Source organism: Asparagus officinalis, chromosome 3 (assembly GCF_001876935.1).
Source record: "Asparagus officinalis chromosome 3, Aspof.V1, whole genome shotgun sequence".
In the NCBI taxonomy this organism is placed as follows: domain Eukaryota; kingdom Viridiplantae; phylum Streptophyta; class Magnoliopsida; order Asparagales; family Asparagaceae; genus Asparagus; species Asparagus officinalis.
Window position 1 is genome coordinate 9731466 of NC_033796.1, and position 13760 is coordinate 9745225.

The window sequence follows — 13760 nt, forward strand, 5'->3', positions numbered from 1 at the left end:
TTAAAGTCGAAGCGACAGTTCAGATCTGGCGTAAATTCATCAACGCCATGATGGTCGAACTCTGCGTTAAAAGTTCGAACGCACAGTTTCAGATCTGGACGTTTAAAGTTCATTAAACGCAAAGGTCGAACTCTGCGTTAAGTTCGAAAGCACAGTTCAGATCTGCGTTTAAAGCTCATTAACACAAGAAGGTCAACTTACGTTAAATTCGAACGCACAGTCAGACCTAACATTGATTTTCATTCAACGCAAAGCTAAACTCTGCATTAATCTGTCGAACGCACAGTTCAAGACTGGCGTTTAAAAAAAAAAATTTCAAACGCAAAGGTCAACGCCCTTGACGTTTCGAATTCAAAACCAGGTCTTACTCTGCGTTACAATAACAAAACGGATCATCTCCCCGTTTGCGAAGAACCTCTATCTTTAGGTTTTCAGAGAACTCCCGAGCAAGTTTTGATGGCGATACATCTAGGTTTAAAAGAACTCGCCGAAGCGAGTTTGACGCCACGTGAAGGCGACGCTTATCCAGACGGGCGCGAACCTGAACGGCGGCACGCTACAGGGATCTTGGCGTGAGCAGCTCTTCTTGAGACCCAGAAGAGGTTGGAGATGATGAACAGGGTTCACCGACGTCGAAAACGAAAGAGCTCGTTAAAAATTCGAAAAGAGAGGAGGCAAAAAGTCGGTTGACTTTTGATTGACCGCTTAGCAGAGTCTATTTATGGACAGCTATGAGCTGTCAAATCGGGTCGGGTTCTAGGCCAAAATCCCGCCAAACGTGGCCTGTGCGCCTGGTACGCGAGCTTCTGAAGCAGAATTCACCCTGCGTTATAATCGCGTGCATCTACATTGATGGAATCCCTTTAAACGCAGAATTTACCTCTTTCAGTCAAATAACGCAAGAATATTCCTATCTGTGCGTTCTGACTCAACCACAGACTTCCTCTATTTATAGCAAGACATGGTTCCAAAATAAATAGAGGAGGTAATGTCATCTATCAAAGGACTAAAAGCCAAGAAGAAATAAGTGACGCCCACAAGAGAGTCCATTGGATGATACAATTAGATCCAACTCAACTATAAGTTCTGACAGCAGTCTTTCTAAATTTGAGACCAAAGTATTTCCGAAAATTCGTCCACAGTCAACCGCGAACTTTCGAAACTTTGGATGGGGTTCTTGTAGGCTGTTACTAAAAATCACAATGGATAGGCTGTAGATCTTCTTATCAAGCCTGATACATGGGAGTTACAATCAGACGACTTTCATAATCACTTGCATCCGCAACTCTGCAATCGCTATAAACAAGCTCATCTCTAGAGGAATTGATCTTGATGGCTGCGACAACAGCAGACTAATATTATATTAGCAATATTAGAGAGCTGAATGAGCAGTGTAATGATTCAGAAATTAAAGGTTGGTTAGTTGGAGTCGGCTTGGTAGAGAGCTGGGCAAATCTATCCATCTCAAAACCCTAGTGATGTTGATTCCCTAAGCTCTGCACAAAAAGCTACAATCAAATAGGCTTTCGGGGTCCGACAGTCGAAAGGGCAAATAGAGGACTTAACAGATCGAGAAGAGTTCAATTTACGACGACTTCGACAGCTGATGACAAACCTCTATTCAGTGGCCTTCACGATCGTTGAGTGAGAGTTACAATCGATCGATCTCATATCTTATAACAGCAAAGCCAATAACAATGCCTCGCAATGTCAGGCAAGACGATGTTACAAGTTCAACAACCTCCTTATCAAACGTAGAAGTTTAAATTCGCGTTTTCTAAATTCGAAGCACACAACTTGTGCGTTTCGGTCCAGCGAATTGTCGTAACTCTGCCAATCGCAGAGTCAAGCAACAAACCCACATACATAACGGTGCGTTCCTTTCAATAGGGTCAACTACAGGTCCCAAACTCTGGACGCAGGAGTTGAGCGTCAACGAACGGCTGTGCGTCTAAATCTCATTTTTTTTTACAGAGATTTAACTCTGCATCTCAGCCGTTGGACGCACGAGTTAAGTCCCATAACGCAACTGAGGCGTTTCTATTGACTTGTCAAAGCAAGTCGAACGCCTCAAAGCTGTTATTCCCACGTTCTGAGGGATACTCGCCCACAAAGGAGCGGATAATTAGGGGTTGGTTACACTCCAATCACCCTATAAAATAACCAACTTTACTAAACTGTAGTAACGGGGTTGGCGGGTTGATAAGGTTGAGTCAATCGGTTTCTCGAGATCAACACCGCAAAGAGTGAGGGGAGGCTGGATAAACCACACATGTCAACCAAATCTCGGCATTGAGTAATCAGAAGGAACGAGATCTTCGAGAGACAAGAACTTGATTCAACGTCAGTTAATCAAACCGAAGATGCCTTCATTCAATCAATAGTATCCATCCACTGGCAATTAAACCAAATTTTCTGGTCGTCCAACAACTCATGTTTACAGAGTTCTAACTCATTCTGAGCTTACTTTTAAACTCGTTAAAGAGTTCTTAATTAGCTTGCAACGCAAGTTAATCACATAAACACAGACATCGGTTTTCAACAAACTCTTATCAGATTCTTAACTCGTTCAGAGTCTTGTACACCGTTAAGAGTTCTAAAACGACAGTCATCCAAGCACTCAATTGTTCCAGTGAAGAAAGGACGGTGCGGATCGTCAACGGAGGCAAGTCGACGCGATTCAATCGAAGGAGGCACTCCACCGCTACCAAGAAGAACCAGTTTAAACAATAGGGAGACATAAATTCAGTCTCCTCTTTTTGTAATCGGAATCCAAATTGTGAATCGATTTTGAGAGAATACAAGTCAAATTTTCTTTCTTTGTCTTTTTGCATCAAATTTCCAACAAACAGTAACATCTCTACTAATAATGAATTTAGGAGAATCAGGTTTAAGACTTCACAAACGATAGCCTTTAACGCCATCATCATAACCAATAAATATGCATTTCTTAGCTTTAGGCTCAAGCTTACCCTCTCTAACATGATAGTAAGCGGGACATCCAAATACCTTTAAATTTGAATAGTTATTTGGTTTACCTGACCATACCTCATTTGGAGTCTTGTGTTCAATGACGGTAGAAGGAGACCGATTCACCAAGTAACAAGCTGTGTTAACAGCAACACAGCTTCAGCCCAGAAGTCTTCATCTAACCCAAAGTTTGAGAGCATACACCTAGCTCTCTCCGTCAACATTCTATTCATGCGTTCTGCCACCCCGTTTTGCTGAGGAGTGTGCCTGACCGTGCGATGACGTATGATTCCAGAATTTGAGCAGAACTGATTGAACTCACCACTGCAAAACTCTAGGCCATTATCTGTTCGGAGACGTTTAATCTTCTTTTCAGTTTGATTTTCAACAAGTACTTTCCACTTCTTGAAAGTTTCGAACACCTCGCTTTTGCGCCTGAGATAGTAAACCCAAATTTTTCTAGAAAAATCATCAATAAACGTCAGAAAATAAAGAGCACTACCTTTGGATGGAACCTGAGCAGGTCCCCACAAATCTGAATGGATGTAGTCGAGAGTGCCCTTCGTTGTATGTGAGTCAGTCGAGAAGCTGACCCAAATTTGCTTCCCAAACACACAATGCTCACAGAAAACCAGTGATGATGTATTGTCACCACAGAGTAAGCCACGTTTACTCAAAATAGTCATCCTCTTTTCACTCATGTGGCCTAAGCGCATGCGTCACAACTGAGTAGTGTCCCTATCAGCATCAGAGGACACGCCTGCAGAGCCTGTCACCGTACTGTCTTGGAGAACATAAAGACTGTTCACCTTACTACCTTTCATCACAACCAATGAACCCTTAGTAACTCTAAGAGCTCCACCATAACCAGTGTAAGAACACCCAATAGAATCCAAAGAACTCAAAAAATCAGATTTTTCTTTAAGTCCGGGATGTGTCTCACATCTGATAAAGTTCTCACTATCCCATCATGACACCGGATGCGAACTGTACCAATGCCAACTGTCTTGCAAACTGCATTGTTGCCCATCAAAACTAATCCACCACTTATAGGTCTATAAGTAGTGAACCAATCTTTATTTGGACACATATGATAAGACGCACCCGTATCTAAGATCCATTCTCTATCGGAACGGCCATCCAAGGGATAAACTGTAAGAACCGTCTCAGCAACAACGTCAGTATCAACCTTTGTCGTATTAGCTGAATCTGAGGTTTCACCACGCTGGTTATCTTTTTTCTTTAGAGCATAGCATTCTGACTTTTAATGCCCTTTCTTGTGACAGTAGAAACACTCCACATGTTTCTTATTTTGGGCGGACCTGGACTTTGAACGATTTCTGGATTGCTCTTTATCACCCTCTTTGGTCTTCTCGTTCTACCTTTGGCTAGCAGACCATCAGCCTGCCTATCGGTACCTCTCCCATTCAATTTTGTTTTTAACTCAGCAGAATTCAAAGAGTCCTTCACATCCTCAAGACTTATGGATTCTCTTCCATACAACATAGACTTAACAAAGTTTTCATAAGAGTCAGGCAAGGAACACAACACAATGAGAGCATGGTCTTCATCATCAAGCTTTAGATCTAGGTTTTTCATATTCATGGCAATTTTATTAAAATCATCAAGGTGTTCCTGAATGGGTGTACCTTCCTTCATCTTCAATGTGTATAGCTGCTGCTTCTGGTGTAATCTCGTAGTAAGAGATTTCTTCAAGTAAAGACTTTCAAGCTTTGATCACAACCCCGTTGCCGTTTTCTCATCGGCAACTTCGCGAAGCACCTTGTCAGATAGTGACAATTGCAAGGCGCTGTGAGCCTTTTCGTCCATCTCTTCGATCTCGAAACTAGTCATATTTTCTGGGTATTTCCCATCGATAGCTTTAACCGTGCCTTCACATCGTAATAAAGCCTTCATCTTTATTCTCCATAGGCCGAAATTGTTCTGGCCATCGAAGATCGACACCGAGAATTTCACAGAAGCCATTGTGGAGGATTGAAAGCTGTCCTAGAACCGAGAAGCTCTGATACCAGTTTGTTGGGATAATTAAACACAAAACCAGAAAATAGAGAAACAATCATAAACACACAATATTTACGTGGTTCGATCAAATTGATCTACGTCTACGGCAAGAGAGGAGTTTCACTATATTCAATCTCTCAATACAACGCACATACAAAATTTGAGAGGACTCTGTTTTGTGTAGCTCTCTTCTTACTCGTTGTAAAACCCACTGAGAGTTTAAGAGAGAATGAGAGATATAGAGAATCCAACAGGGGCCACCTCAATTTGACCTTTCTTTACCCGAAGTGAGGGCTATATCAATTTCAAGCGGCTGATGTTTCTTTGGCTCAAATTAGATCAGCCGTAATTGTTGGAAAAACTTGAGAGAGAATTGAAGTGAGGGCGATTGACAACGCCCCTCCCAAAGACAAGTTTTGTGTTCTCCCTTTCAAAACAAATGGGTCCCAGCCATTTGGCCAAATTCAAGCCAATATCAACAGTATCAAGGATCATTTGTCGAACCTTCATAAGTGTTGGTGATGTTGCTCTTGATTGAGACCTAACAAACAAGAATAACGTCTATAAGGTGTGTGCAGCACTAAAGGAAGTTGGATCTAATTCCTCGCTGTCATGATCAGTGCAACATTATATATTATTTCTTTATTACATACCTCTTTTTTGTTAATATTCTTTGATAATGTTTACCTGTTTATAGGCTGGAATTTCGACAAGGCTGAATCAATGGTGGACTAGTGTACCATTCATTACCTCTGGTGTGGTAATAATCTGCGGGGTAATCTACCTTGTGTGCTTGTTGTTTGGTTACGACTCCTTCTTCAGTGTATGCTTCTTGCCTTCTGCAGTGGTTTCTAGGTTTGAAGGTAAGCTCTTTTTGTTCTCGAATATGAGTAGACAATTGCTGAACTGAATAAAGTTTCTTCGGGGAACAAGCTTAAAAGATTATTTATGAATGAAAAATCAGCTGCTCTTTATCTTGAAAGCTTATGTTTTTCTTCATGATGCTGTAGTATAAACTAAGAGCTGACATTCATGTACCTCATTTTTATGACATCTATATCAAATTCTAACTTAAGGTACCTTTTTCTTATGACATCTATATCAAACTCTAATTTAAGTTCCTTACCCCTCTCAGTTTACAGAATTTATACATCGGTTCTTTTTCATGGATCGATATTGCATGTTGTTTTCAACATGCTGGCTCTAGTACCTCTGGGGACAGAACTGGAGCGGATTACGGGATCCGTACGCCTATTGTATCTGATGTTCTTACTTGCAACCAGCAATGCTATATTTCATCTATCCATAGCTTTACTGGTGGCTTATAATCCTGTATACCCCTATCATCTTGTCATGGATGAGTGTGCCATCGGCTTCTCTGGAATCCTATTCTCTATGATTGTTATTGAGACAAGCTTGAGTGGAGTACAATCGAGAAGGTTTGTGACTTTTTTTTACCAACTTAAATTGTATTATGTTAATGCATGTTTGATATTTTGTTCCCTAAAGGGAAAATTTTCTGATTAATAACAGTGGTCATGCTTCAGAAAATCAGGAAATCATGAATAAGTATACTAGTTTGTAGCTGAAAGGCATCAAGCATGAAACTCTATCCTTGAACTCATGGTCTTGAGGATTGAGGAACACTTGTTTCTTACCTTGCCTTAGCAAATTAGCATGACACTTACACCTCCTACGTTTCTACCATAATCAAACTCTCAGTTTAGCATTAAAATCAAAACATAGTATTTAGACATAGGTTCTTCATTATATTTAACATAGGTTCTTCATTATATTTACTTTCATAATTGACGTACGCTTCCATCTTTTCTTTTGCAGTGTTTTTGGTCTCTTCAATGTGCCTGCTAAATGGTACGCCTCCTTTCCATTTATTTTGTATGTTCAAGTTTTTAGATTTTTAGTCCAATATCATAAATTACAACATGTTTACTGAGTAACATTTCCATTCCCAGGTATGCATGGATCTTGTTGATACTGTTCCAGCTCTTAGCAACTAATGTTTCCTTACTGGGACACTTATGTGGCATTTTATCTGGGTTTGCATGTTTGTTCTCCTTTCTCCTTTTCTCCTATTGTTCTTTTGCTATACAGCTTGTTGAGTACAATGAACTGGGAATTTACATAAGATTGTCTCTCTTTTGCACCAGACACTTGTGGGCTATTTAATTACTTGCTGCCTGGTCCATCTTTCTATTCTTCCATTGAGAGCTCGTCAATGCTAGTAAGTTTACTTGAGCAAAATGTGCTGATATTCTCAAGCTTAGTAAGGTCATGCACACAGCACAAACTTAAATACAATTCTTTTGGATATGGCCATAAAACTTTCACATGCCTTCATTTTTTTATTTTTTATTTTTCATTTTTTTTTGCTTTATACATGTCTTAAATCTCTCTATATTTTTGTTTGTTGCCTAATTGCTGAGAGTTGAATATTATTCTCTATAGAAAAACCATTATCATCCTTCTTTTAGACTTTCTTGATCTTTGAAAATTTTGGAGGTTGCTCCATAGTTGCTGGATCTGAAATTACATGATCAAAAGCATAGGTACCTCTACTAAGCTTCATGGAAATTACCTCTTTTTCCATACTCAGTAGTTTTGCACTTATTTAGGAGTTTGAAACATGGCATAAAATTTTGTCATGGATCTTTGATGCTTATGGATGACCTATTCTGATGGGACAATTCTTAGATGACAAAAACGAGCTTGTAGAAGTGTTTCTACTTGATACATGTGATATACTTGTTTGTTTATTTATTTTCACCTATTGACATAACTTGTTCAATGGTGTAATTTCTTCAGTCATCTTGCATAAGGCGTCCTGGCTTTATTTTGTGCACTGGAGGGGCTACATATGGAAACCTTCCAACATATTCAAACTCAAGCACACCATCTAGGTACTGATTGTATCCATGTTGTTAACGACATCTCTTCTATGATAAATTTGATCTCATTGTTCTCTCTCTCTATCGCAGTTTGATCTCGGGAAACTTGTGGGGAAATCTCTCTTCGTGGATGCCTCAGAGAGGAACAACAGAAGTGGTAATGAATTGGCATTATTGTTAACTCAGTAACGTATTGTCCTTCTTTAATAACTTATAGTTTTTAATGTAGTTGAGTTTCACCATAATTGTTGCTTTTGGACTTGTGAGGATAACCAATGTATATGTCAACATGGATAGCTTGCTATCTTTGAACTTGCATTTTCCTCTTTGCTGAGATTTATATAGATTAAACTACAAATCTGATCTTTCTAGTTTTAGTATGGTGTTGCATGATGCACAAGTCTGAAGGGTGTTTTTTGCCATAAAAGGCAATGAAAGGTTCATAGGCATGCTGCATATTAAATTTATGTTCACTTCACCATGCTTTTTTGTCTGAGATCCGTCTGTTAAGTTACTGTCTATTTTTTATTTGTATGTTTTGCTAAATTTCATCCATATAGGATTCATGTAATGTCATTTGTCAGATTCAAAGCTTTTGCTAAGTGGATCTATACCTGTGTAAATTAATTTATTATAGTGTACTTTACTTTTGTTGCTTGATTTAGTTATTTAGTTTCATGCCTGGTTTTGGTTGAAGTATACTTTTGGACCCTATATTCCAAGAACACGAAAAATGAACTTCAAGAATGATGAATAACATTGTAAGGTATGAAGTTTGTCCTTTGATGTGCCTACTGAATTCCGGAATGTGGTAGGTATTTTTTAACTCACAGCTGGAGTAGCTATCTTTGAGTTACGTGGGGTATACTGCATTGTGACATCCATTTGTATCACAAAATTTTCAAAATCTAGTTATGCTGAAATTCTTATATTGGAGATTTGTTGGTTATTTTGATCGAGTGTAAGTTTGAAGAAATATCACTAGACTGCACTATAATTGTGATGCATTCCAAACTAAATATGATCTCCATGGTTTCAATGACCAGTTTACCTTTTAGCGGAGAAGAAGATACTTCCAATATTTTTGTTTGTGCTCTTGTATCTTGCCATATGGTATCTGCTCGCTGATTGTTGCATGAAGAGAGATTCCGAAGCAGGAAAGTTGGATGATCATTTTAGTTGGCCCTGTGTGCTTATTTTTAAGAATGAATCTGGGATCATTTTAAGAATGACGGAATTACTATTTTTAATTAGTTCCCATCATTCTTTACTTTTTTTTCCGTGCTTTAGTGTTTTTGTTGGTTTGTGATTGAAGGGTTTAAATGAGATCCATGGTGTGTTAAATTTCAGCTTGTATAGTAACTTAATATGTATGTTGTAGGCAGCACAAGATCCCAGATTTCCTGGGAGGGGAAGAACACTGGGTGCTACAAGAGAACAGTCAACCGCCGCAGCTGATTCTGACTTGAGCTTGCAGGCTAGACTCTTGGATGATTCATCACAAGATCATCAGCTGGAAACATCACCCCGAAGTACAGGAGCACACACATCAGATGCAAGGTAATCGGCATTTTATTTTCCACTATAATAGCTTAATATGCTGATGTGCCAGCACTCTATTACTTAACCTCCACAAGGTACTCTGTATTATGTTATTTGGTTAATTTCAACAAAAGTGAACCTGATTTCTATGTTATTCAAACTTGACCATTTATTTCATTCATTATGAGAAACTAACCTAATGGATGGTCTAGACAAGTCCTTAGGTGAATCTATCTAGACGACAAATAACGCAAATTAGGGAAGATGTTGCCCAATCCACTCCACTCAAATTTTGGATACGTCAGTACAGGAAAGGATTTGTGAGAGTGGGAAACCACCTTCAACTGATTTTTCCCAGAGCAAGTAGTGGGAGATTTTTTTTTTCTTCCTAGCCTCTATCTCTTCTCTCTACAGAGTACAAGGATCACCGTCCTGATTTCTTAAAGTAGGATTTACATATGATTTTGACTAGAATGGGTGATTTTTGCTCCTCCAGAGTTCGGTGGTTTTTTTTTGGGACTGCATTGTTGGTCAGTTTCGAATTTCCTTGTGATGAAAGAGCTGTCCACTTTAAATTAAATTGATCCAGCACATGCACAGAGTGGTCAGATCTTCCACTTTTGTAGCTTAGTTCTGCTAAATGCTACTGATTTCTGTGATAGGCAGCATTATCTTGTAAATTGATATAGTTTCAAGCTATGTTACCTGGGTACTTCTAATATGGACCCGTACCTCTATCCATACCCGTACCGGACGCGTGTCTTACCCATACCCATGCCCAACACTTCTTGGACACTCCTTAAATATATGCATATATTTATGCAGACCAATATTCAATTATGCAATGCATGTTTGGTTTAAAGCTTCCGTCATAACACTGAATTGGATACACACACACACTTCACATCCATTTTTGTAATTTGTTGGATAAGGGTCAAGTTCGTTTCAGCCTTAAGAACTACAATTTAAAAGGGTTGTTTACATATATATCTCAGAACTATGATTATATCCCATGAGTTTCAGTTGTGTTCCCATATCCTACCTTTTACAAATTTGTCTCATCATGCACACACACACCCCTACCAGTACCCATGCAACTTAGGTTTCAAGCTTTTGATTTACATGCAAGTTTTTAGGAAAATCTAGTTATGAGATGAGATGCATCATATTTCCTACCACTTAAGTCATGCGGTACAGTTGAACACAGTAGCTTATGGCAGGTTTTCTTTCCGTTTGTCCAGTCTCTTTGTTATTGTAGAATTTTGGTGGTCTGCTTGTTGGTTGAACAAGCTTAAATTGACAAATAAAATAGGGTTTTCTACCTGCCACGTGACCTTTTTGGATTGACATGCCTTTTTTTCATTAGTTCCACTTGTATAAGTTTGGACCAATACACAGAATTGACATGAAGGTCCCATCTATCATTAAAATTAAGTCATTCACTCAGTAAGAGATTCTCATTTTGATAGGGAAAATGGCTTAATGATGATATTGAGGAAGATGGTGAATGTGTTTATACTTTTGGTCCTATAACAAATATTTAGCGCATACCTCCTTCATGATAAGTTTGTCTAGCTATATTTCAAGATGTAATTGATGTTTTTTTCTTTCATTTTTCTTGCAAGTAGGCATTTGGCTCTCAGTGCTGGAGGTGCTGGTGCATTAGCTACACAAGATGACGTACATCATCTAATTTGCAGTCTTAATTTTTTGTATTTTATTAACTGTTTGTTCTTAAAGACAAAGTATATTGACTAGTTTAATTTTATTCATGTTAAAGCAAGGTTTGGACAGCTTCGATGAAGAGCTAAAGAAGTTGGTAGCTATGGGGTTTGAAAAGGTAAATCCATAGTTATATACTTGGCCCATGCTCATATTAATCACTACACACAAAACATATATAGCAGAAGCACAAATCAAAGAATTTTGGAGTTTTGAATTCAAGTGTCTTTCCAGTGAGTCTGTTAAACACAGTAACCATGAAAACACCATGCAGGATTATCTGGGGAACAGTATACCTTATTCGCTGAGTCATTTTAGTTAACGAAAATGAGTCTGATGTGTGAGAAGAAAGGGAGAATGATTGCATATATAACTGAAAATAATGCAACCAAATTGTTATGCTGAGAAAGGATACGCAGACCCTTATATTGCAGAGTTTGCCCCTGGATGATCATTATTGATGGGAAAGGCGTGGAGCTTGAAAACAGTTATCCAAGATCTTGGGAAAATCTTCGGTGAAACTTGCATTTTAACTTTCTGGCTAAGGACAGAACCATTTATCATTTTCTTTTTTCCATTTCACTATTTCCGATGTTTTTCCTATGCCCAAGCAATTGAAAACAATCCACAAAGTCCTTTCCTCTTTTAACCATCACTGAATAAAAAATACAGACTCTTAACAAGAAAAGGTTTTATCATTTGTCTCCTTAAATTCGGACTGACTCGTATCTGATGCCAATGGATATCTGGCTTTATAAGAGTGCATCCTCAGATTGATCAGAAAGGTGTAGCATGCCTTTGGCAATGAACAGAATAAGGGTGGCATGCTTCTGGCAGTGAGAAGAATAATGTATATGGTTGACTTACGTAGTTCAGCTTTTGTTTCAAGTCTGAATTCAAAGTCCAACCTACCATTTCTTCAGAGTTCAGATATATACTTCATATTAAAATATCTGCTGTATATGGTTTATGATCCCAGTTAAATTCTCCTTGCTCATCTTTTGAAGTTGGTGTTCCTTCACTTTGTGCAGACACAGGCTGAAGTTGCTCTTACCGCTGCTGATGGAGACCCCAATGTTGCCATTGAAATTCTTATGACTCAGCAGGCAATTAACGTTCTCCTTAACTAATGTCTCTAGTGTTTTTATTTCACTCGATTATTATGTGCTTATTGGTTTTCAATGATTGCAGAAATGAGCATATATTGATCCGCTGAGATCAACAGTCTTGGGGTGGTTGTGTTTATTATTGACTTGGATATTAAACAAGCAAAAGGATTTTATGGGAGGATCAATATACACTAGATATAAAATATAGATGGTTTTGCTGACCTTATGTTATACAAACCAGAGTTCCTGCTCAAGAAGACACCTACAGAACAATTGTGATGTTTAGATTCAAATCGATGAAACTGCAAACTATTGTAAATTTGTGAACTTACGGCTTTTGAAGTCTTCTGTGAAGCATTAGATAGTTTCGTCGTGTAAATCTTTTCCTCGGTGGAAAGACAGCCAAACGCATCAGGGTCCCTTTGTATAAATCTAAAGTCCCTTAAATGTGTTCTTGCATTTGTGTCATTGTATGAGCTGTGTTGTGTATGCCAAAATAGTAATAATGAAGAAAACATTCGAAAAGATGAAAAACAAGCATGTTGAAAAAGATAAAAACAAGCATGTTGAAAAAGATAAAAACAAGAAGTGAAATATCTGTTAGAAAAGTTTCCCATTATAGGAACAGCCATGGTGATTCAAACAAGCAAAAAAGAAATTCCATTCAGCAAAAAGGTATGTAATCATTTATTTAGGACAAATTTTTAAAAGCACTCTTTTTTCAATTTTATATAGCAAAACTGACAACATCTCAAAATAATCTGCAAAACTGATCATTTTCTTCAGAAAAGAGTCGGTTTTGTAATTGTGATGTTTTTCGCGCTACACGAGACTGCTAGTCTCGTGTAGTTTGGTCAGCAATTGAAATGCACGGGACTAGTCCCGTGCATTTAATTCTTTTTACACCACCACTCGTGACCCCTCTCATTCCCTCATTTCCTGTACCTGTGACCCCTCCCCTCTTTCGCCCCTCTCTTGACTCCCTCTCTCGCCCCTCTCTCGACTCCGCCGCCCATCGCCGACCCCCGCTGACCAAGCTCCTGACCACCGCCGCCGACCAAACTCCGATCAATGTATTTTTTTAATTTTGTTGTTAAATTTCATGAGGTATATGAATGGGAGTTAGTGTTTAGCCCTGAAATTTGCTTTTTAGTTGAGATTTGGGATTAGTGTTTAACCATGAGTATTGTGATTAGGGTTAAGCCATGAATAATGTGATTAGGGTTTAGCCATGAATAATGTGATTTAGGATTAGGGTTTTTTGCTTTTCAATTGAGATTTGGGTTAGGGTTTAGTCATGAATAATGTGATTTGGGATTAGGATTTTATAAATAATTTTTAGTTATAATATGATTAGGGTTTAGCCATGAATAATGTGAATTGGGATTAGGGTTTTTAGCCATCATTTGCTTTTCAGTTGAGATTAGGGTTTTAAATTTGATTTTAAATTAATATTAATATTTTCAGTTATAATAGATTACTTACATAT

General features: G+C 38.3%; 1 protein-coding gene across 1 annotated transcript in view; it reads left to right on the forward strand.

Moving 5' to 3' along the window:
• LOC109832910 (rhomboid-like protein 15) overlaps nt 1–12739 on the forward strand; it is a 22687-nt gene extending 9948 nt beyond the window's left edge. The window contains exons 2-13 of the mRNA XM_020400393.1: nt 5690–5855; nt 6128–6431; nt 6832–6864; nt 6966–7057; nt 7161–7234; nt 7816–7910; nt 7989–8055; nt 9280–9458; nt 11069–11120; nt 11221–11280; nt 12194–12268; nt 12354–12739. Of these exons, the coding sequence (XP_020255982.1) occupies nt 5690–5855; nt 6128–6431; nt 6832–6864; nt 6966–7057; nt 7161–7234; nt 7816–7910; nt 7989–8055; nt 9280–9458; nt 11069–11120; nt 11221–11280; nt 12194–12268; nt 12354–12359 (1203 nt within the window). The 3' untranslated portion in view covers nt 12360–12739. The remainder of the gene's footprint in view (nt 1–5689; nt 5856–6127; nt 6432–6831; nt 6865–6965; nt 7058–7160; nt 7235–7815; nt 7911–7988; nt 8056–9279; nt 9459–11068; nt 11121–11220; nt 11281–12193; nt 12269–12353) is intronic.